The 25,484-nt window shown below is 44.3% G+C and overlaps 1 protein-coding gene across 6 annotated transcripts in view; it reads right to left on the reverse strand.

Moving 5' to 3' along the window:
- The window catches only part of LOC126530902 (uncharacterized), a 174,594-nt gene that overhangs the window by 3,950 nt on the left and 145,160 nt on the right, over positions 1-25,484 (reverse strand). For 2 of the 6 annotated variants that reach the window (XM_072288232.1, XM_072288231.1), the window contains 7 exons: positions 22,891-22,941; positions 22,235-22,395; positions 9,723-9,854; positions 7,665-7,928; positions 6,396-6,497; positions 6,055-6,123; positions 4,830-4,995 (listed from right to left, as the gene is read on the reverse strand). In XM_072288232.1, the coding sequence (XP_072144333.1) occupies positions 4,830-4,995; positions 6,055-6,123; positions 6,396-6,497; positions 7,665-7,928; positions 9,723-9,854; positions 22,235-22,395; positions 22,891-22,941 (945 nt within the window). The remainder of the gene's footprint in view (positions 1-4,829; positions 4,996-6,054; positions 6,124-6,395; positions 6,498-7,664; positions 7,929-9,722; positions 9,855-22,234; positions 22,396-22,890; positions 22,942-25,484) is intronic. The other 4 variants (XM_072288233.1, XM_072288234.1, XM_072288235.1 and 1 more) reach the window with 4 other exon arrangements.

The raw sequence follows: 25,484 nt of genomic DNA on the forward strand, positions 1-25,484 counted from the left end.
TTACTTGGAAGCACGGCGTATTGGAACAAGAAGTCTGAGGAAAATAATGCCAATGCCTAGTGGCACGTTGCCGAATGCTGCAGGGACACAAGGATAAATAATGCAAAGGCATATGCAGTTAATGGGCAACCCACCAGTCGCCCCTTCGTTTGTTTCACATGGGGTGCAGCCGCGGTTACACCCATTGAACACATCTTGCGAACTAAAAAAACAATTTCTTTCAAGTGATATCCTGCTACATACGTGTATTTGTTTCGAATGAAAACGAGTGGATCCGTAGCTTCGGAGATACGGCGGGAATAAGTACGGCAACGTCTTCAATGCGGATACCCCCCCGCGAGAAAATAAATGAAATCTAATCAGATAGTTGTTTGCTGCGATGTCCTCACACTTGGCGTTGGTCATGACACGTATTTCTCGGCATCGTAGATTAGAGTAGTTACTACAGATAAGAAAAACATCGTGGTGCTGCGTTCGATCGAAGGTCCGTCGGAACGAGTTGTCTCTGAATTTGCGTCGTCTGTAACAGCAGCAGTGAAACATGGCGTAGCCGTCCCAGTGGTTTTCGTACAGAGCCCACGGTATCGCGCTATTCGAGGCATAAGGACTTGGACGTCAGCCCGCCTCATACGTTTTGCTTCAAGGTACACGTACTCTAGCTGAAACCACTCAAAGCTTCACGTAAACCTGTTTGCGAAGAGTCTCAATGAAGACTTAGCTTCATGACACGCTGCCGGCTGCTTACGTTACTTCATTCGAATTGGCAGCGAAAGCACAAGAATAAACAATTGCAAGAAGATAAATTGGGACAAGACTACGCTGCTTGATTTACAGGCTTACGGCATCCCATAAGAAAAAGAAAGAAAGACAGAAGAAAAGCAAAATGCACCATCGTGTTGCAGAGGCCTACGAAGGTGCATATTGATTGGGTGTTTCTAGAGAAGCTCCCTCGCTCTTCTAACTGCGAGTGCGAGGATGCGGCGCGCTTGTAAGCGTCGAGATTGGGAAATATGGTTTCATTGGGATAGCACGATTGCAATGGCTCGAGTTGTTCTAAAGGCATTCCTGCGACTCGGAAACACCCACTTGATGTATGAACAACACGCCTTGAATCTTCTACGCGGGGGACGAAGCTTTCCTCGAAGTGTTTAGAACAGCATTTTATTTGCTCCGGAGAAACGCGTGTGTCTTCTGCTTCGCATCCCATGTAGACGCACTGTGGCCCAAGATGTCTAGTAAGTCAGCCTGAGTGTAAGGCTGGTTCTTCCGTCTAACGCTGGAAGTGGTTTTTTTAACTTCTGCCGTACCTTCCCTCTTTTACGGGTTCATTTTGTTGCGTGGTTCTATCTAGCGTTACAGCTGCTCATCGTTCCAATTTGTAAGGTGCTATGGCGGTGCTTGAAAACGCTTAGATTATCTCATTGCCTTGACCGGTGCGCAGTTTCTGGGAATTCTGCTACGCGTTTAATAGGTATGTAAATGCAAAATTAATTAAATAATTACGTTTATTTGTTTATTTATTCTTATTTTTCATTTATTTATTTATTTATTTATTTATTTATTTATTTATTTCTTAACAATAACAGCCGCTTCCGCTTCTGTTACGTTATCAGGCATGTTCGCTAAATTGAGGCGTAATGGTTTGAGAAGCCTCTCTGCCGGATAGGTAGGGCCCTCCTGCTCGACCAAGTTTTAATGCAGTTATTTGAAATTAATTTACAGCCATCACAAAATCCAATCACTGGTAAACTAGGTGTACACTGTTCCATCATAGTTTTGTTTTGTACACTGTTCCATCGCAGGTGGCGATTACTTGAAAGTCTGTGTTGAGCTCCTCCTTCATTGATGAGGTGTTAAGAGGAAAATGTAACTCGGGCCAATTCCTATTCTTATATTCAAACACGCATGAAATGCAGAAATTATCGCATGAGACAACAGCTGAAGCAATCTCAACAGCATGTGTTGTATTTAAGAAACAAGCTTCTAGCGACTGCTGAGGCAGAACTTCAGTTTATCACCTGGTATGTACTTAGGAAGATCGGCGGAAATTGGTAAACTTCAAAATTGAAGTATAAAGTTCTGTACCCCCCTCCCGCCTAAAAAATATAAATGACGATAAATAAAAAGAAACACATCGCATTAAAATTCCGCCAACTGTATTTGTGGTAATCGTGCAACGCGGACAAATATATTGTATAGTTCTGTCTGCTTTATATTGTCCGAATAAATTCGATGAAAACTGTGTCTTTCTGAGTTTCTGAGTTACATTCTCGTTCACTTTCTTTTTTTTTCCTCTGTATTCTGAAATAGAAAAACATCTAAATGCCCTAAATCACAAGTCTATGGGCAAAAAGTTGGTGGATATATCCTTTTTGCCCCATTATGTATCACACCCTTCACAAAATGGATTCAGAGGATGCCAACCAAAGCAATTTCACCGCTCTGGCATGTGCCTAGGAGCACACAACATAAAGCACAGACTTCCTTTTAACAGGTTACGTTACCGTGAGAACATGCCCAAGCAAGGCATGGAAATGGTGCATCCCGACAGGAGAGAGCATGGAAGGATAGACAGAAGTGTGAAAAAAACTGTTGGCGTTCCAATTTATGGTACTTGAAAAGTTGTACTAGCACACTCTGAAACACGAGCGTGAGGACTGAATAGGGCAGTCTCCGAACTGGTGCCATAGTCTGAGTACTTCTGTTAAATAGATATTGTATTATTACGCTGCTTCAACTGATGACATGCGAAATTCCACATGTGCGGTTGTCAATACACCTCGCTTGATCGAACCAAGGTGACGGGCCTTGGACTTGAATCATAAATAAGGCGCCAATGCAAGATCTAGTGAGACAATTCCTGTCATCGTAGGTTCCTCTCTCTATCTGAGCTCCCGGAAGCAGTTTCTCAATTCAACAGTCCAACTAGCAGGAGGCCAGCCACTGTGGTTAGAGCAAATTAGATGCGTGAGAAGGCCTGCCGATGGAATTCTACATACCGTATGACCTGCCATTGCAAGTCGTGCACTATTGTAAATAATTAGTAAGTTCATTAGTGCAGGTTTCACAACCAGCTCAATAACTGTTGCACTTCGCCATGTAACTAACGTCTGCCACTTTCAGCAATGAACTGGAAAAGACGAAGACAGTGTTGCCTGCTATATAATTAAGGTAAGCATATTCAAAATAAAACGAAAGTCAGGTATATTTATCCTAATCTTCGCAAATTATTTATGGATGAATGATGACAGCATGACGGATCTTCGGTAGTGAATAAAAAATTGACAGTCACATTAGCATACGCAAATGAGGGTGAAGGCGAAAGCCTGCGCGCTCAAGAGACATTCATTAAATTACTTGACCTTCTCATTCGAATGCGTCGTTACTTTTTATTACTTGTTTTCTCCCAACAAATGTCGTGTGTTCGAGTGCCTTAATGGAGGTTACCTTAATTACCTGCGTCTTAATTAACTCCGCCATAATTAATATCAAAGGTCGTGGGTTCGACTTCCACCAAAGGTTGTGGTTTCGAGTGTCTTAGTCAACTCTATATCAATTAATTGTGCCTGAATTACCTTCATCTGAACACCAAAGGTCATGGGCTCGACTTCCACATAATTTCAAGGATTCGACACCCACCGAAGGTCGTGGGTTCGAGTGCCTGAATGAACTCTATCTTAATTGATTCTGCCTTCTTTTCTTTTTTGGCATGATGAGTGGCATCGGAGCCAACTGTGGAAGACGACGACGACGAACACGCGAGCAGTGGCACGAGCGCGTGTCTGCGCGAGGCGAGCTCACGTGACCTTCTGTACCACACGTCGCCGTTTTTCAGACCATCGGGGCTATGAGCCACTTAAGGCTTTCGCCTTCAATATCAACCTGGAGAAGCTGATGTAGACTATACCGCGAATCGACCGCGAACCTTAGCCAGGTACGTATCACCACGGGCTGGTGTTCACATGTCCTAACTTCTGCAATGACTTGAGCATCACAGTGTACCTTACGCTTTCCGATGCTACAATTCTCAGAGTTAAATATCGCGACAGAAGCTGCTTGTGGCTTATTTTCTAACTTTTTTCTTTCTCGTGTAGAGCTTATTAGGCAGATATGTCGGTATCCGAAACAAAAAAAGGCCCGAGTGTGTTTAAAACCACAAAGGCGAAAATCAAACAAATCCCTGTAATTCCCATCATTCCTATGGTGGCTGAACGGTCGCACTGCCAGAGTTCCCTCTTGTAATAATTTTTGTGTGAAACATTGAGTTGGAGTAATCGTTTGCAGGTGTTTGGGAGCAATCTTCTTTTTAGAAGAAGAAGAAGAAGAAATAAAGTTTAATCGATGATACATCTAGACTGAGTCATCAACGTTTGTGGGAGTGGCACTCCTCGGTGGCGGAGAAGCGGGGAGACGCGATCTATTTCCTTCTCGTCTTTTCTATCCTGTATTTTGCTTCTTTCAACCGACTTTATACTCTTTGACCTCTGTGCTGGTTTAGGGATAAGCTGCTAAGCATGGCGTCAAACAAGCACTTGCGCTAGCGCTCCATGAAGCCAGGCACAGGATTGTCCAATTGCTGAAGCATCGGCAGAGTGGATGAAAGGTAGAATCTTCGATTCGCAATCTGTGGTTCAAGAATTAGAGCTCTGGCAGATCACTGCGATTTTGTTCCTTTATAGAATTTTGGGAAAGCACGGTGGAATTCCAGTTACGGACACCGGTGGACTTCGAAACTAGGGGAGTGAACCTACAGCAGCAGTAAAACGTGGCGTTGCGAAAGGCCTAACTCCGTGCAACGTTAGAACTTCAAGATGACAATGTCGACGTACCTTCTAACGTAACAACCAACTTTCTCACAGACGAGCTCCCTTGGTAACAGGGCGAAATGTCGAACCCGTGAAGTTCGACCAGCTCAGAAGCTTCCTTATTGATGTCAAAGAATTGGAATGAGAGCTTTTCTCCTGGTGCTAAGCCATAGAACGGCGCCGGTGGCGGCTGCAATAAACAAATAGTTTATGGCGCATTTTAAACGCCACAAGGCTTCTAGCAATAAAGCGAGAAAGAAGAAACAACTGTAAAGGTATAACTCCTTCGGCGCTGGGCCAGGAGATTCAGAGTAACGAAGTTACGGTTGGGCGGTTATTGTAATTTCGTTCCGGCGGGAGCGCCCTACTAACACGTTTCTTTGGATCCAAAGCCAAAACGACGAAATTTGACTTGCATTTATTGTCTAGCAGTTCACATGAATATGTTATGTTTCTTTCTTTTTGTCTTTCTTTCTTTCTTGCGTGCTTTTTTTTTTTTTTCTTGAAGCATGAGAAGGAAGTTGGTCTGCATGGCTGTTGTAAATATATACTGCGTAATAGATGCGCATAGCAAAAATGCGTTAAAATTACCGTTGTTTCGAAGATAGATAGTTACCTTGTGAAACAGGTTCTACGTACAATGAAACGAAATGTCACATTAACAGATTTCGAAACACGATCGATTGATGTCATATCTGATTTTCTAAGTTCTTTTCGTTTACTAAATTAAAGACATTAATTTTCTTAATTTGCTGTAATTCCTTTTATCTAATGACAAGTACCAATACCTAGGATATTTCTGTGATGCTTACATGTAATTTTGGTTATTGCTCTTTTTTATAATTGCCAATGTAGAATGAAGTCTCATAATTGCAAAACCGCTGCCCTAGGAGCGTTCTGCTGGTAGATACCATTCAGTAAGGCTCAGAACAGTCAAGACAACCTTGCAGCAAGATGGACAAATGGGCTCGTTAGTTGACATCCACCTTTAGAACTTTTGAAAGCACAAGGAAAACATGAAAAACAAAAGAACTGCAGGACAAGGCATTTGTCCTGTCATTCTTTTGTATGTCAACTCTTCATTGAACTTCAAATAGTTACCAAGACAACCTTACAAGACGAAACAAGTGTGTTGCCTCTAATATTTAAGGCTTCGAGTGCACTAGAGCATAAAATGGAAACACACGTAGAATGCAGTGTAAAACGTTACACAGCGATTGCTAACATGCCACTACAAAGCAAGACCTACCTCCAAAACGTGTACATCCAAGCTTACAATATGGGACGAAGTAGCTTCAGAAGACGGTGAAAAGTAAGACTGAAAAGAAATTAAAAAAGGAGAAACATAAGCAGGCCTAAGATAACAAGGCGAAATAACAATTCAAATAGTTATTACATATTTTAGAAGCGTTACCGCGCACATGGTTTGTGTCCGCTGCGATAGGCTATCTAAAGAAATGGAACCATATTGTTTTCGCTGAGGCGACAAGAGGCGACTTGAAATGTCACTTCGATCAACGCAAGCGATTTTGTCACAAAAAAATTGAAGAGTTAAAGCAGCCCCGTGAACTTCCATCGTAAGGTTGTCACCTTGTCTACGAAGCACCACTCCCACAACGTCTTCGCACCATTCGAAGGCCAGTCAAAACGGACTATATCCCAGACGTGACAGGGAATCCCACCTTTGATAGCCTGCAAAGGAAACTGCAACTACAGACAGATCGAGGCAGTTGGGAACGGCAGAAAACTAGGCGGCGTGATGATATTAGGATACGCGCAAGATGGAATCAGTTGGCGCAGGACAGGGTTAATTGGAGATAGCAGCATGGGGACTTCGTCCTACAGTGGACATAAAATAGGCTGACGATAATAATGATTTGTTTAGACAATGAGGCTCGAAGATTTTATTTAAAAATATTTTTGAATAGCATGGAACATACAATGTAGTTCGGCATCTTTAGGTGGACTACCTGAAGAGGCTAGCATTATTTTCTAGATGAAAACGCAAGGTCCAGGTAGCTATGCAAAGAGATTCACTAGTTGCCTTTCTTTATTATTTACTTTAGGACACTCGTTGCAATTGCTAAATTTAGGCCATAGCAGAGAAACGTTCATGTCTGCTCAGCAGAAGGACTGGCACCAGCTACGAGATATCCATCTTAATATGCTACGAAATGTACCGTCGTTCAAGTCAGGCTCCCAAAAGCCAATAGGTCCCTCCGGCAGTTCAGAGGGTCGTAACCGGAACGCCGAAGCACCCTTAGCAGATCTTGGGCAAGTGCATTTAGAAAGTGGTGCTTAAGTTTCCCTAAACAGAGATGGCTTTTATAATGTTCGATTACAAATTCGCCATTTCAACATGTGGCATACAGTGAATAATTAAAACGTTATTAAATAAATATTTTAGCAGGACTCTGGTGCGAGTTAGTTGGTTCATGATCTTGAAGCAAACTTTGACCAGCGTGAACGAAAGTATACGAAAGACGAGGAACATGTCAGCGCTCGTCTGTGTTCTTCGTGTTCCTCGTATTTCGTTTCGTTTTCTTTGCGCTTATAAAAGTTTGCTTCAAGAAATATTTTAACTTAGCCAGCTGGACATAGCGACTGATCAAACTCATTATTTCCCCTCTACCAGAAATCCACCTAAAAATGTGGAACATGGCTGTCGAAGGCAATAAAAAGAAAGGTTCTGTTCAATCCTAAAAAGAAATATGTTTTAGCACATATATGTGCTATGGTGGCTTTTATGGCGCGAAATTGGTCTTAGTGCCGTAGCCGTTAGCCGCTTAGTTATTTAATTCTCAGATTTTCAATATCAATATCAGTCCATGAAATAAATATGCGCATGTACGGACTTACGATTTTCTTGTAGGCAAGGGTCGCAGAACTGTTCCCCACAAAAAATGTTTTAGGTGAAAGGTTTTCCATGAATCGAGGAAGTATAATCATCTGCTTGTCGAAAACGACTTCGGTGACGTTTCCCGCAGAACACACTCCTGAGCGCGGGACGTGGTAGGCCATGCCTTCCTTCCCAGAAAAGATTACGGTGTTTTCAATCGACGAAGGGCTGTTCCAAGGCTTGTAGTCCAATCTGTGCAAGTTTCGATTAACGTCTATAAAACCCTGCAAAAGAAACAAATTGCTGTTTATGGAGTCGAAAAGTAACAGGGCACCTCCAGGTGCTGTGCGCACAATTGTGCACACCAGGATATCACATCAAAAGGAAAAGCCGTGCGGAAAAAAAAATCCGAGGACACCTAAGCACTTCTTGTGAGTTGTGAATGCGAAAGCATTACTGTCCAATTGAACGCCGTTGAGCGGTCCTTTGAGTTATGACGCGTCGTGGCGTCATAACTTTTTAGTTTGGCCCGTTTAGAATTGGCCTTAACTGAGACGCAGTTAGAACGCAGGCGAGGGCTTGCGTGGAAAAGGAACGCGCGGATAACGCAGGCTTCCGAGAGCGAGAGTGAGGGTGACGTGGCGTCGCGGCGATGCCCTCTCCCCTCACGCAACACCTGGCGCGCTAGCGTTGCAGCGGGTGTTCCCTCTCGCCCGCTCTGCGCCGTCGAGGCGCGCTCGTGACGTGGTGTCGCAACCAATGGGACTTTAATTGCCATTTCGCTGCTATAGACTACAGAAGCCGGCTCTATTGCTCAACGGGCCATTTGACGCTTTCGCATCAGTAATGACATTCAAAACGTGTCGCATCATCCCAGTTTTCAAACCGGGAGTTTACACTACTCGATTTCTTCAGCACCACATATGTAGATTTTCTGGGCAATATTTGCAGGTAGTTTATGTTTGCGCGCAATTTTAAACCGAAGCCTTCTCCGCCTCTTCTCTGCATTTGTGGGCGCTGGCTGCTGCTGCCTTGTTGATTGTGCAACAACTTGGGCAATTGGGCATGTTAACCTTCTTGTTCAATCCTCCAGAACGAGTATACGCCCAAATAGCCAAGCAGAACTAGGGTAAAAAAGCGAAGAAGTAGGAAACAGGAACTCGAAGAAGTAGGATACACGGAAGCGAAGTAGTTGGCACCAGAAGCAGCCGAGCACGGAGAAAGAAGCTCAGTGAACAAAAGGGGACAATATCCCAAAGTGTTTATGAGCTAATAACATAAGACAAACAAACAAACAAAGAAGGAAGGAAACACACATGCAGACAAACAGACAGACAGGCAGGGCCTTAACGTCGATTAAGCCAGGAGCGTTGAGCTATACATAAACGAAGAAGTGAAGGACATTTAAGCAAAAAAATATATATTCGTTTACTACTGATGCCATGTATGCGTGGGATCCGCCAATTCTTTGCAGTGGAGGTTATCTTCAAGGGTACGTTCAAAATGCGGTGACCTTCAAACTAGTGTGCGTGGTTGTATCGGCATACAGCTGATTGCCGTTGCGCGTGCGCAGTTGGAGGGAAGCTCTTGCAGAGAATCAAGCTGTCACGGAAAGCACCGCTCGCCACGTGACCCGTAAGTCCCACTGTTCCGCGGTAGGCGCATAAGTAATTAACAGGACATTTTCAATCCGCGTGACGGTTTGATCTAGAAGTATGTGTTCAACATGTAGAATGCATGTAGAATTCCTGTGCCAAAAAAAAATTTTAGACAGTTTCCTTCAACGACAGCTACCAGCAACTTTTCGGCGGTTTCGATAATGCGCAAGTGACTATAATTTTTTTCTTGATGTATTACGTCTCAGATATCAAAATTCGGACTCGTAAACTATGTTGTAAACTTAATGTAGTTTTTCCTTCAGTGGACCACATTACACCCCGGTTGTTGCAGTTAAGGAGGAATTGTATCCAGAAACTTGTTGAGTAATTTGAGCACGCTGAACAACAATTAAATTGACTGCTGGAAATCGATCGCAAAATATTGTCTGCGCGTTTCTCGCAAAAAAAAAAAATGCTTACGTTTATAATGTGAAGATGCTTCGAGGTCGAACTCTTGACCCTGGCGCTGTAACTGAACACCCGCATGTTGTAATACACGGGATGCGAAAGGCCGCTCTTCCTGTTGGCCTCGCATCGCACTCCGTCGGGGATCTGAAAGAAAAGCACCACGCGAAACGTTAGAGTTAAGCGTGCTTGTTCAATGCAGAATGCTGCTGATTATCGACTTAAGCACAAACTCCGTGACTGAGAGCCGAAGAAATTCGCACTGATAACTACTTGAACATCATGTCCACGCGAATGTCTCTGAAGCACTAAAGTGGCTACGACTTTGGGCTTCATATTTCCGTCCTCGACACAATCTTAAGAGAAAGCTTTAGCTCGCGGCCAACTCTATTTTGCCTGTTCAAATACACGCAAAACAAAAAAGTGCTCTTCTTCGACGACCGTTCCATAGATTCGAATCAAATGTGTTACATTTAAGAGGATAAGCTACGTTCAACAAATCGAAAGCGTAACATCAATTTGGGGTCCCGAAATCTACATACAAAGTGTGCCGAAGATTCTAAAGAGGAAAAAATACTGAAGCTCCAAATATACAAATCCGTAACTCCGCGCAAAAAAAAAAAAAAATGTATTGAAGTTTTCTAAACTGCATCTGTTCAACCATCTAAAGCGATCAATTGCAATATACTAGCTTATATAGGCGATATAAGGAATGTATAAGCTTACGTGACATTGCTACAATGCTTACAATGGTTTTACAAAACCGCTACCCACAAATTAGTGGTATATTGCAGAGCCATGTGTACATTCGATATGCATGTACATTTTATATACATTGTACATTATTTTATGTACATTCGATGTACATTCGATGTCTCAGTAGGTGCACAGTCTACAAAAATGTTACATCTGTCTTTAGTGCTAGGTTAGAGAATTATAATCTTCGTTTCGCAATTTCCTTTTATTTTGCAATTTAATAAGTTTTGTAATAAATTTGATGGCCTAATAAAACATCTTCACCTATAAGATATCTGCATCTATACAAAGTTCTTCTAAACCCTTTAGTCGGTTGGCGTTAACTTGTAAATGAAACAAACCACATCAGTTTGGTGCAGTAGACGCCGAGAAAAGCAATTTCTCAGGTCTCACGTAGTACTTGAGTGGTAGCACCTGAAGTAAAGCTTCCTTTTAGTGTCCTGCTCTTCAAGGATAACAAACGAATTTCCATGTAAGCCGATTTGCTCCCTCACGGGTGCTTTCTGTTTAACAACTCCTAAAGTATGCCGACTGCTTACGAGTATTGCGGCGTATGCAGAACAAATTAGAATGTTCTATCGTTTCTGCTACTTATTTCGCTTTTTTAAATGAATACTGATTAGCGGAAGCAAAAATGTTTTCGTGTGCTAGAGAAGTATTTTGCCCAAAGCCTGAGACGCAATCCCGCCTCCCCACAAGGCTTCGTCCAAACGCTTTCTTACTTCGGGCCATACAGTCTGAACATGCAAGTCTTAATCCCAGACCACACGTAAGCTTGCCTAATCGTACAAGCTAGTATGTACGCGCCTTGCGTCTGCCGGCCCTCGCGGGGAATGGCGGCTTCCGTCTGCAAGAGGCGCGAGTCAGCGCGCGCCCACTGCTGGTATGGTGGCTCGACGCCCTGGCACCCGTCACTTCGTACTGAACTACTACGCTTCGAAATGCGCAATTTGTATTTGGCTTCTATGCGTCGGTCGAGCTGGTGCAGGACTAAAGCCGCTCCGCACCACGTAGCACGGCCAGCGGAGCACACCGAGCGCAAGCGCGTACCCTATAGCCACGTATATATAGCGCATCCTAACAAACGTTTGGCTATGCGCACGACCTGGCTTCAGGTACGTGGAGGCGTGAGCCAGGCCGAGCGACCATATCTGCCTGAAACGAATCTCCGCGCTGACTCCGCGCTTTGACGCGCACGAGCTGTCGCGCGGCATCTGCGCATGCGTAGACGCGCTGACGCGAGCTGGCGCGTGCCGGCGAGCGTACGTGCACGTGCAAACTTTAGGCAAGCGCACTGGATTGTTTTTATATATATATATATATATATATATAAAGCTATATACGGCTAGAATCACGGGTTTCTTTCGCGTCCGTCGACAGAAAACTATCACCATCGATGGCTCATAGCCCCGTAAGGCAGAGGCTACAGGTACTCAGCAAAGTGAACCGAGCAGTGCTTACATTCTGTCGAATCACGCGTACAATATACAGAACAGCATGTCGAAAAATTTAGAGGACCCTTAAGCTTCGCCTTTAAGAGTGGAACGCGATAGCATTCAATGATCCCCGAGAGCTTCGCACGCTTCCCGGCAACTGCAGCTTATGTAACCGTAATGGCGGCGAACGCTATGCACGAAGGCGGGCTTTGTGGTTCTCTTCTTTTTTTTTTTTTTTTTTTGATGGTGTGCAAGGAACCGAGGGGGCAGCGCTGCTCCTACTAAGACAGTCCTCAAACGGCAGCTGGAAAACGCTATCGCGTTAAAATGGGTTTGTGTTTGAGTTTCCGCGTAACATAATTATGTTCTCTCATATATTGAAATTACAATCCGACGCTATCATGTCTGTAGGCTGTGTGTAAGTCGTACTTTATGTTTTTTCTATGTATTTTACCTTGAAAAATTCATTTAGTTCAGTAACTTTCTTGCGCCACATGGAGGAGGAGGAGGAGAAACATTTATTTTTAAAAAAAAGGAAAGGACAAGCAGGTGTCTTTCTACTTGTGCGGGAGGCGCCCTTAGTCCAGGTCTCCTGCGGCTCTTGCTGTCTCCCGGGCCCGCCGCACCAGTTCCTGCTGGTTACGAGGGTCCGAACTAGTCAGCACGGCCTCCCATTGTTCGGGTGTGGGGTTGGGTATTTGCGCGGCGGCCTTCACATTGGGGCACGCCCATGTGGTGTGCTATAGGGAGGCGTAATCGTTACAAAGGGGACATTTGTATGAATATAGTGTAAGGTGTATGGCGTGTAGTCTGCTTAAATGGGGGTATGTATTGGTACGTAGTTGCCGCCATGTTACGGCGTCTTCACGTGAGGGGGTCTTGTTTGGAGGTGGGTATTGTCGGCTGTTCAATAGGTGGTGTTGTAGTATGGCGTTGTATTGTAAAGGTACGGGCTCCATAGATGCGGCCGTATCCGTCTCTTGTGGCGCCAGGGAGGCATGAGCTCGGGCTACAGCGCACGCACGCTGATTTCCACGGAGGGACTCGTGTCCTGGAGTCCATACTATTTCAACGTCTGGGAATTGAGAGGCTTGTGAGGGCCTGCGTGGTTGGGTATGCGTGGTTCAACATTCTTTTTGCCGGAGCGACGTCTGACGCTGGACGCCGATCGCCGATGCTTTATACAATGCTTCGTATATACTTTGTAGATGTTGTCGTCCTGGTGGAATTGTCCCGTCATTGTGACTCAGTGTTCGTATCGTCTTTTGTTGAAATAAACTTTTCCTAAACATAGGACTTTCTGTGACACGGGGCCCCTAACGCTCTCGAATGAAAATTATCACCATCAATGGCACATACCCTCGTAAGCAATGGCTCATATCATCGTAAGCAAGCACAATATGCAATGACCCATACCCCTGTTAGGCAGAGGCTACAAGCGCTCAGCAAAGTTAACCCTGCTATGTCCAAAGATAGTTCCACATGAAGGAAAATTGGAACAAACTGATGACACTTATTTCTGGCCAAGGAGAGTACATTAGTAGAAAAAAAAACAAGAAATGTTTCTTCAGGTACAACTTATTACGGTACTAATTAATTAGCAAATGGTTTGTTAGGCTGGCCGCAGCTGAAACTTCACTCGAGCTTATTAAAAACGAAATTATGGACTTTGGATTATATTTCCCGCACTTCGATCAGCATTTTGAATCATCGAACTCAGCGTAGCATATATGATGCATTGGGCATTACAGGTTTAAGCGAACAGTGCATGCATTCTTTCGAATAGGATATACAACATACAGAACAGAATGCGTTTCATTAATGACTAAGTTCATAACAAGCAACCGCCGTGGTTGCTTACTGACTATGGTGTTGGGCTGCTCAGCACGAGGTCGCGGGATCGAATCCCGGCCACGGCGATGGCACTTCAATGGGGCCAAAATGCGAAAACACCCGTGTACGTTACGTGTACGTTGTTTAGTTGCACGTTAAAAAACCCCAGGTGCTTCAAATTTCCGGAGTCCCCCACTGCGGCCTGCCTCATAATCAGATCGGTCTTTCGGCACGTCAAACCCTATAATTTAATTTTTTTTTTCAGAACAAGCATCCGGACCACATAATTTATGATAAGGAACTCGGGATAGCAATGCGAAGGACGTCACGCTTCCCGCCTACGTTTCCCGGTAAATATTGCCGTTGCGTAAGTTGCGCGGCAACGCCAGCTTGCGACGTGCGGTGTGACGTCCCTAGCTTTTCATATACAGGGTGTTTCAGCGAACGCTTTCCAAAGTTGCCTGTGGCAGATATCAGAATTCTAGATCATGAGCTGGTCTACTCGAAGCGGCGGAGAATACTTGCGCAAGAAATTGAGATCCAAAGTCGACTAATTATTAACAATTCACAAATTAAGTTTCTAACTAATTACGTTATGACCCATATTGCAAATAAATTCTAGCCGTAGCTTTCGCAAAGAGGATCCACTTGGAACGAATTTTCAAGATGACACAATTTTCGAGATAGCAATTCCCGAACTTTCCGGAGAAATGCATTTAATTTGCATCCAGTTAATTGTTTAACAAAGCGCCGTTTCATGCACTGAAGCACACAGGCAACTGGAACGCCAATGCATTCCTCCGCAAAGTTCGGGAATTTATATATCGAAACTGATGTCGTACTCAGAAATCGTTCCAAGTGAATCCGCCTTGCGAAGTCCACTGCTAGAATTTGTGAAGTGCAATATGGGTCATAAGATAATTAGCTAAAAGTTAATTAGTGAACTCGTTTATTAGTCAAATTTTGCATTTCAATTTTTTCTGCAAGTAATGTCCGCCGCCTCGAGTAGACCGCCTCCTAAACGAGAATTGAGCTATCTGCCACATGCAAGCTTTAAAAAAAATTTTGAAAGTGTTCTCTGAAACACCTTGTATAATATAACTAGTCTAGCAACTGACTTCGATGTTGCTGCAGACCGCTATGGACGACGTGCTCTCAATATTACGATTACTCCCGTTGCTACTACTGCTCTAAAATTGCGCTACTGCCGTTACTCTAAAACCATAAAGCAATGCATACTCCCCCCCCCCCCCCCCCTAGCAGTTGTACTGGTGGCTGTCAACATCTTCGCTGGACATCCGCTTTCGCAGGGCCGGGACGGCGAGTTTCCTTTTTTAATGTTCGTGGGAAGCTGTAAGTTTTCGTATCGGGGATTATAGAGGTGCTCCTTCCTTATTTATGGCTGTGCGGGAAAGCGAAAAGCGCGAGAAGGGGTTTGGGGAAGACTAACCGCACCCGCCAAGTGATTTGTTCGTTCTTGCCAGTGAGTGAGTGAGTGAGTGAGTGAGTGAGTGAGTGAGTGAGTGAGTGAGTGAGTGAGTGAGTGAGTGAGTGAGTGAGTGAGTGAGTGAGTGAGTGAGTGAGTGAGTGAGTGAGTGAGTGAGTGAGTGAGTGAGTGAGTGAGTGAGTGAGTGAGTGAGTGAGTGAGTGAGTGAGTGAGTGAGTGAGTGAGTGAGCTTTCTCACTTATTGTACACTGACTAGATATACAAGACTGAAAAATATATCATGAAAACGGTGTACGTGCTATGCGAGCGATGAGCGAAAAGACAGGGTGCGCGAAATTGAGAAAACTATGCGCGTTCAAGTGAGTTGTGTATCTCGTATTGCATAATGTAAATAGCTGTTCGTGTAACCTGTAATGCCAAAGGTATCATTTCTGCCACGCTGTTTTGTTATCTCAAAATAGTTAATTAAGCACGGGAAACGTATCGTACAGCCAATAGTGGTATTTTCGATAAACTGAGGAAGGTTTCCACTTGTGTATGGTTCAGCAAACCAATTACTAATAATCAGTTACTCTACTAAGCTATTACTCAAATACCATTTAATTAGTTTTGTACGCATGATGACGAGAAGGTGAAAAAGTTCCCATATTTCTTTATGAGAAACTGTGTTTGGGCATTACAGGGTTCAATCTTATTTGTGTGATTGTCCCAAGAAAGCAACGATGTGTTGATTCTGGATATGGGCAGCATTAAGTACCTACAACATAAAAGAAAGCGCAAGAACAAGAAACAAAAATAGTCTGACAGGCCAAGTTAGGTCTATCGCCTCTTCTGACAATGGTGATACCTGATCGGAAGGTAAAAGCTTTGAGAAGACTGGTTCACGTCAAATTGGACTCACAATAAGCTGGTTCACTAAGGGGGTGGGGACATTTATATGTAAAATAAAAAGAAATTATAAAAAAAGATAATGGAGAACAAAACTCCAATACGCGCAAGTGATCAATGCAAGGAAGGAAATCCACTTTGCGTGAAAGGGGAAGAAAGGAGGCGCTTTCCACGTCGCTTCAAGAACGTCGTTGCCAGTTGCGTCTGTTGGTGTGGGGTCCAACTGAAGCGACACTACTGCTAGATGACTCAAACCTGTGCGCCTTGTGGTCGTGATGCCAGATTGGTAGGTTCTAATCCACGCATTTTAATGAGGGACATGGGCATATCTTATTGAGGTCAGAGTGTTTTCTAGAAGCGTGGTTTGCAACCGCAACATCGGTCCACGTAGATGTCACGATGCCATAGTTAGGACACACGAGTCACATGTGGTCTAATATATTTTGAATGCCAGCACAGACAGACAGAAGTGGGAGACCTGTCATCAAAGAAACGTTGACAGCTCGGCCTCACTCTTTGCGTTCTGAGCCTATCACTACATGACGATGAGTGGAGAAAGAAAGAAAAGAAAGACATAAAGGAAACAGGTCACTTGTGCCTCCTTTGTGTCCAGGTTTGTTCGCGTTATACCAACGACGAGGTCAGTTACACAGCGCCAGTAATTGTAGCACAAAGTAGCCGATGTTGTGATTGTCGTTTATTGTCGGCGAGGTCATTGTCGTGTAATTGCCTTCCGCCGTCAGCCTGTACAAGCAACTGAATCGTCATGCAAATTATTCCCGTATTAGGGCTGTTGATGGCGCTTTTCTGGCGTGTTTCGGTTACTGATTGGTAATATATCCGCTGGCTACCCTGTGCAATTCTGGCACATTATGTAGACCGGTCAAAGGGGGAAACGAGCCTCGCGAATAATGAGGCTTTTCTGCCGTAGCTTCGTGTTCGTGGCCCTAGGCCGCCGTTCAGTGCTATAGATGAGCCCCAATGCGAACACAAGCAAGGATTCTAGTCAGGGTGTCATATTTTTGTCTAACCGATCCCAATACGTCCAGCTGATGGCTGTCCAGAGGACCCGTGACTGAGCGGAGAGGCATGACCTCTCTGTTCCGACATGGGACCAGCCAACGGCTGGGTAGGGTCCCACCTAGCAGGCCCCCTGCCTAGCTCCTCAGGACCCCAATAAAGTCGTTTACTACTTTTACTACTACGAATCAAACCAGCCGATTATCATGGTTTCGCGACGACCTGCCAACTCAGCATTTCTGAATAGGGATAAGGCAATCAAAGGAGATAAATTTCTTTTATGATACCATCCCGCTTGGCTGGAGAGAACATAGCGGTATGTAGCCATCTCTTGTTCGCACAACAAGACAGTAAAATGCAGAATCTTAGACGAAGATGAGCGCCACAGGCGGCATGAATCAAACGATTCAAGTAAGAAAAGGGCTAGATTCACCTCCGCAGCAAAAAAAAAAATGACTATAGAAGCTTTCACATGATGTAACACTTTGTGCTTCCCAACTCAAATTAAAATCGGTGAGGATTCAGAGGCGTGTTCTTGGCACCTGACTCCTCTGTTTATTTATTTATTCCTAATATATTAGTTTTGCAAATTTCCCCGTTGTAACAACAAATGATGGGAACTTTTTCAACAAGCTCAGCATACAACAAAAATAACAGCCAGACTGGTGCGACTTTGTCAGACCACAACCCCATTTCCAGCCGGGCTGTTTCTTTCGAGCAGTTGCAATAAGAATTTTGAGCAGTTGTGGCGTCTTTACCGATACTAACCCTATTGCAAAAACCAGCGTCTTCCAGTGTGAAACCAGCGCACTTTTTGGCGCTGGGTCGCACTGGGTACGCTGGCACTCGCTGGGACTCACTGGGACACCAGTGAGAATGCTGGATAAGAGCTGGGTCACACTGGAAGAGACGCTGGTTCCACTGCCATGACTCTGGGGCACACTGGTTTGTGCTGTACAGGCGCTGGTTCTCGCTGCAGTTCGTTGGTTCGCACTGGAAACTGCGCTGGTTGTGTTTGTGCCGCGCTGGTTCCAGTACGCAAGGACGAGCGCTGCTGAATATTAAATGCTTTATACAGTTTCATCGCTTGATACTAGTCTCTTGTCCTAAATAACGCTATATCTTGGGGTTATAAAACCCCATTTCGTGTCACAGCTTGGAATAAAGGTGCGTGAGCTGCCCTGTTTATTCATGCACATTTGAAACTGAAAATCGCTTTCGTTTTTTTTTTTTTTCATTTTCCCTTTTGACTGGGCGGATAGCTAAATTCTTGAGCGAAACCACGTAAACGTAGAGGACGCCGCGTTTTTTAGTAGTTTGCACGTAACGTATGACTGGGAGCTGTCGCCGTTGTCGCAGTGTTGTGGAATGGACAAGAAATGCAGAAGTCGTTCAGACGCGCGCGAACGGACCCCGAGTTCGAAGCCTATCTCTAACTGATATTATCGCACCGATAACAAAGCTGAGGTGATTCGTGCGCTTCCACTTTCCTATTGTACTAATATTGTACTAAAAAAAGTTCTGAGGCTCACATACACACATTTTAGCTTTCGCCAGCTACATATACCCGCGCCGAGATAGGTCCCCACCGAAGCTTAGGCCTAGCGTATCCGCCGAGTCCGTCCTCACGCTATCGGCGCGTCTAGGCTCAGGAATCAAGAACTCTAACAAGGATAAATCACTCTATATTTCAGCTTTCGCATCGGTGTCCTTAAATAAACAATTTTTTCATGTCTACAGTGCCAGCACAAGAAGCGATGACCGCCGACGTGACGCGTCATAAACACGGGTATACGTGCTATCGCCGCAGACTCCCGGCACTAGCCTGCGCTTCTCTGACGAAGATATATGACTAGACAGGCGTGTTGACTGAAAGGCATCACTGAACTAAGGAAACGTTGCATATCCTTTGCGTGAAGAACAAGAAACGGCTATCGAAATCGGCAGTAACAGCTCATACACCGTCCCGCGTCGGCGGTTCATTTAGGACTTTTTTTCGAAGTTAAAATAGCAATCGCAAGTGAAAATCGATGTTGTCGCACTTCCAAGCATGCTGCTGAATACGGATAGCAACTTTTTTTTCTGGTACAGGCGTGAGTTTTAGTTGCTGGGCGATACCGCATCAACCATGCTTGTACGAGACGTAGCTTTGCGAAACAAACTGCTTCTCGGGTTCGACATGGCAAATTATCCATGCATTTCCGTCTGCTGGCGTAGCGTAGCGCTAGAGTGCCGGGCTTAGGATCTGTAGGTCGGACGATCGAATCCTGGTCGGAGCAGTTTTATTTTTACGTTTTTTTTTTATTGTACTAAAACGCTCTTTGTTGCTTTCTGTATTCAAAAATATATATGCGGCGTCCAGGCACCGCCTATTTAACGCGCTAGAGCTGTTTTTCGCGCGAGTACCCAGTGCCTCCCGCACGCTGCACCTTCCCAGCGCCCCAGCATCCAGCGCGCTGCACTGGGCCCATAATCCGGCGCACTGGGTCCCAGTGGCACTGGGTTTTGCAATAGGGAAGACAGCCCTGCAACGCTATCCGCTCTACGGCATGGACCACAACACCCATTAGGGCATGAAATAAGACAGCTATACCGTAAGCTAACCGCCGTTGTGGCTTAGCACCAACGGCGTTGTGCTGTTAAGCACGAGATCGCGGTACCGAATAGCGACAGCGGCGGCCGCATTTCTACGGGAGGAAAAATGCAAAAAAACGTCCGCGTATGGTTCATCGGACGGACGTTAACGACCCCCAAGCAAACGGACGTTAAAGCCCTCCAGTTGGTCAAAAGTAACCCGGAATCCCCCACTACGGCGTGCCTGACATTCAGATCGTGATTTCATCACGTAATACCACAGAACTTATCTATCTTTAATTACCATAAGCTAGCAGAGGAAGGACATGACGTCACTTTTCAGCAGCTTCCAAGCCACTGTGAGATCATGAGCGACGAACATGTCAATGAAAGTGCTAGAAGTGGTCACGAAGATAGCGTGCAGGAGCGCCTCCCGTTGTCAAGAACAGGTGCAGCAACAGAGCTTCGCATGCTCGCGCATGATATAACACTGTTCGCGTGGAACTCGCCAGACCCGTCGGCACCACCTAGACCCATTCCTCCAACACTGAATTTTATCTGGACCCTCTCGAACCGAGACAACTGCTCTCTTCCGACTGTGGTTTGGTGTATACCTTTCACGCAGCTTTTGCTTGCCGCATCAGAATGGCTGCAATGGCTGCTTGTGAAATCATCTAGCATGTCACCTGTCATTGCCTTCTCTGCAGCACCCAGAGATAGTCGCTCGCTACAGTGCTGACAGTGAAGCCCCGGTGACCGGCCACTTTGAGCAGATGATCTCGGAATACCGGCGCATATTGTCCTCACACCATAGGGAGACGACGGCGCTACCTAAGTTCTTCCGTTCAAACGACCTAGTTGGAAAAACTCTGACACTCCCGCGTTCTTTTTCCAATGTTCATTTTCGTGTTTCCTCTCTCTCTCTCTTTTACGTGTGCTTTTCCTTTTCCACTCTCTGCCTCCCCTTCCCCAATGCAGAGTAGTAAACAGGACGTTTATATTCCGGTTAACCTGTCCGCCTTTCACATCTCATTTATCTCTTTCTCTTTCTCGCACATACACTTCAAAATATTTCAGGAATTGAATCACATACTTTAGACGTTGCGCGCATGTTACTCAGCGCATTTGAAATCTTGCCCGCATGTAGCGCTTTTGAGCACTTGTTAAAATTTTTTTTATGAAAACAGTATTTCATTCAAACCCCTTTTACTGCTCGAGAACATTGGCCATAATGTGCCGTTCCTTTTCACCAAACGTCATCATGGTGGCATTTATGATTGTACCATAGAAGCGGATTAAATTCTGCGCCGCTTGTGAAACACACTTATAACGCTCCGGGGTGTTTGCATAAGCATATTTATTTTATTGTTCTTTTTTTGCAAAAGCCACCATTAACACATACACGTTGAACGTTGCCTCAACATTACTCATAACATGCCCCTTAATTAATTTTACGAAATATAAAAAAAAATACCTTGTTTAGTTCAATGAGGACACCGTGCAAGCCAACTAAGAACCTCGCATAACCCATGAAAATAGGAGAAAAAACAGAGTTCAGTAATTATTTGAGACATTCTTAATCAAGCCTGTAAAATTAAAGTTTCTCCACACATTGCATTGAGAGAGAACGTATATTTAGTAATTATATTGAAAGAAATAATTTACCAACATACTTGAAACTATTGGCATATATTACGCAGTCTATGGCCCCCATTTTCGCTAAATGTGAAATTGCCGCCATCTTGATCCTCCAAGGGAAGCGGTGAAATTTTGTGAGCATTTCCTACAACGCATCTAATCAGGCCATAAACGATGGTTTAGCTATTTTCATTTATCCCCCAAATAAACCCCACATTTCGAAATTTGCCTGCAAATCACCTTTAACACTTCTCCCATTTCCTTAAAGCCTCACTTTGTGAGTTATCTATATTGTATTTATTATTTTGTTTTTTAGGAAAATTTGAAAACAGGCTTACGACAGTTTTGAGCGCTTTTAGTCGCTCTATAGACTTCGCTGTAAAAAGCACTGTCAAGCCCAACGCAAATATTTTCTTCTAGTGAAAACATTTTGCTCTCAAAAAGTTAAGCATGCGTGAACTTAAATACTTAACAGAGATATTCTAAGAACTAGAACTATGACACAGGACAGAAAAAGGGCAACGATTCGCGCAATGTGGTACCCGGAACAATGACATGTGCAATACTCACGAACAAACTACAGAAAGCAAATAATATTCACTCACCAAAATGCTAACCTCAAACGCCACCTTTAGAAGACACCACAATTCAAAACTTCATTGACGGTTTCTCGGTATCACGAAGAAAATATACCCGCCTTCGCATTTACTGCTATGCCATTAATTTGGTAACCACTTATTGGACCTATTCTAAGTAGCGCTCTCGTACACCACTACTTCTGCTTTGAAAAGAGGTTAGTCGAATGCTAGTCAAGCTATTTAGGTCAGCTCTTTACTTCGGCTCGCCCACTTCCTGCACTCTTATGCATTTGATTTTGAATAAGCTTTGATTTTATTTTAGTTAAAAAAATATTTTTGCAAAAGGCATTGACCCACCTCAAGGAGATCGTTCCGAAAGGTCGTGCCGATAAAGTCAAAGTTCAGAATATTCATGGTTATGCTCTCATCGCCGAACCAGTCACCATGAAAAATAAATTGCCCTTGCAAAGGTACCTCTAACGTCGAATTTCTTGGAAGCCTCATCGCATCTGATAAACCTGAAAAATTAAGAACGCATTTAATGGAAGCGATGTGCACTTCACAGCTGTAGCTTAGATTGCAAGAAGTTACGACACGGTAATGAGTGAAAGAATTACTGCTGTGAAGAGAAGCTAGCCGATCGTACCAGCAGCGCGATGTCGGTTACAGGAGTTTTGGTGGTAATTTCCTAGTAGTTGTAGACTACCCAGCAATATTAGTCAAGCTCTGTAGAACATTTACTTTCTATGCCCTCTGCTCTTTGAAAATGAAATCAACCAATTGATTGACGTTAAAAAGCAACAGTGATTGTTACAGACGTCGAACAACAGCTGACAGGATAGACACTTCTAGAAAGAGCTTACATGAAACGGTCACAGACTAGTTGTGTGTACGCGTTCATTCACTCTCATTTACGTACTTACTTTAGTGTAGAACATTTCAATGTGTTGCGGCTACAGCACAAAAGTCATAAGGGAACTAATTATTGTATATCACAGTAACAGTTTCAATACCTGTTATTCTTGCAGGAGGTCTCTTCAGATCGCGCATAGTCGGATTGTTCACTGTGAAGATCGTAACAAGAATTTTATTAGATGTGCATCGAACACCTTCTGCTGCATGCGCACAAAGTGTTTTCTAACACAAATGGGTGAAAAAATACTTAAACAGGCTGCTCTATGGTGCCAACTGCTTGATCAAATGAATAATAAAAAAAGAAACGGTCGGTTCGACGCACTTGTCGTAAATAATCAGAAACGCAGAGCGGATGCGGTGTGATTCGTGAGGCTGTAACTGCTGAGTTCCAGCACAAACGTTTCGATTGAAGGCTATGCCAACCTACACATGGTGCGTACAATTTTATTTTATTTCCAAATCTACAAGGCACAGCGCCTTAGCAATCGCGGTTGCTAAGGCGCTGTGCCTGATTAGCTGAAACATCGCCGACGACAGCTCTGACATCACGCCGTGAGAATCATTGCCTCTGCGTGTCGCCTATGATAGGCTAGGTTAGGTTAGGTTGGGTATAGGTTAGCGTAAAATGCGTTAGGCGGCGCGGCGTACTATCACAGCGGTTGCGAGGCCGTCGAGCGTCGCCGGCGGCGTTTCAGCCAATAGCGTTCAACCACGGTTGTTAAGGCCTTCTAGATTTTAAATATGGACTACCCGGATCGCCCCCTCCTCCCCCTCCCCCCCCCCCCACACACACACACAACACACTTTCCTCGACGATGGACCAGCCGAGCAGACGTGTTCGGCTGATTATGGCTTTTTGGTGTAGCACCCGGTTGGTCTATCGGTGGTTCATCAAGCTTTTTCTTGCCGGGAAGGAAGAAAAGGAAAATTTCGTTTTAACAAGGGATCATGCACTGGCGCATGTTTGCAGCAGTAAGAATATTTAAGAGACCTTTTATTGACTACCTAAGAACAGGGTCAGTCAGCGGATCAACTGTAGGGGTAGCGCAGATGGCTCTATAAGCCGATCCGCTATACGTATGTGTTGTCCTGTGTTCAGCTATTCGGCAAGACACGGTCAGCAAAAGCGGGAAAGACAAAGAAAGCTTTGCTCAAAACTAAAAAAAATAAAAAGAGGCCCACCTTTTATAAATCTACAGCCCGGTCACTATTATTATTATATATGTCTTAACCGAGAACGTTAAACAAAATTACCGGAGTGGCAGCCCCTCGGTTTCTCACCGAAAAAGGTGAAGCCAGGGCTTGCCCTCCCTTCACCTCTGAAAGAGAGCCTCCTGGGCCTCACTCTAGGAGAAGCCTTAGGGGATATTGAAAAGGGTAATCGGAATAAATGTTTGTCGTTTAGGCCCAATGTAAAATAAGCTCGGTGATTGGTATCGTTTGATTTCGTAGCCATGGGGCCACGAGCCCCAAGGTATACACGCCGGAAGAATGCCGTGCAAGTCCTGGTACTAGGTTTTGCAACGATTGTTATCGCGGGCGTGGTTCTGAGCTTCAATTACGTGAAACGTGTTAAGCCGATAACGTATTTGGAACGCCATAGAGGAACAGCATAAACATGAACCTCACGAAATAAAATACGCATTCCTGTGTCGAACAGGTACGAGTACGTGGTAAATCGTGGCTGTTGTGTAACTTGCTGATTATTGTCTACCTCTCCCTGAAAGCTGATAGCCGTGTTACACTACGTGCTCAAAATCCCATCTTTTTGGGGAAGCAATAAAGTTACCTCACTCTCTTTAATTTGGACGAAAACAAGTAGAGATGGCTTGACGCCATATGGTGGCGATTACTATTTCTTATCACACGGAAATAAAAAAAGTTGACAGTCACTTTAGCATATGCTAAAGATGATGAAGGCGACAGCCGGAGTGCTCACCAGAAATTCATTAAATTACTTGAAATTCTCATTCGAATGCGTTTATTGTTATTTCCTATTACGTCATTTCTCCCACCAAATTTCATAGGTTCGAGTGCCTTCATTACCTATTTCATAATTAACGGTACCTTAATTAACGTCGTCTTCATTAACATCAACTATCGTTGGTTTGAGTGCCTTAATTAACTATAACTTGATTAACTGTGCCTAAATAAGTTCCCCTTAATTAACACCAGTGGTCGTAGGTTCGATCATCAATGGTGGCACCATCAATTTTGGTGCCATGAAGCCGGACGGCGTAACGCCTCACATCGTATTTCGGTCCCATGAGACGTCTAAGGCTTTCGCGCTAATAAAATGAGCAATATCTATATAGTGATGAAAACATCTACAAACTGTCGCTCTAAAATTAATACTTTAATGAAAGGAACAGAAGCAAATTTAGCTACACTTCTATACACTCGTCCTGTTGCAGTTTTATGAAATGATTTGCCAATTACGGGCAAATTCAACACGTTTGCAAGAAGTGTGTGCGCTGCCGACGTTCGCACAACAATGGCTTGCTAAATAAAAGCACGGCATGGGGGCAAAATGAACCACGCAGTTACAAACTTACGTAGTTTGTGTACGCTGCCACTTAACTGCGCAAAAATGAACATCAAACGGACAGACAACTTCGCCGCACTGCCTGTCGCCTACAAATCTAAAGCTATCCTCAAGACAACTTGTATTGCCATTCTAGGAGGGAGTATA

Source organism: Dermacentor andersoni, chromosome 5 (assembly GCF_023375885.2).
Source record: "Dermacentor andersoni chromosome 5, qqDerAnde1_hic_scaffold, whole genome shotgun sequence".
In the NCBI taxonomy this organism is placed as follows: Eukaryota; Metazoa; Arthropoda; class Arachnida; order Ixodida; family Ixodidae; genus Dermacentor; species Dermacentor andersoni.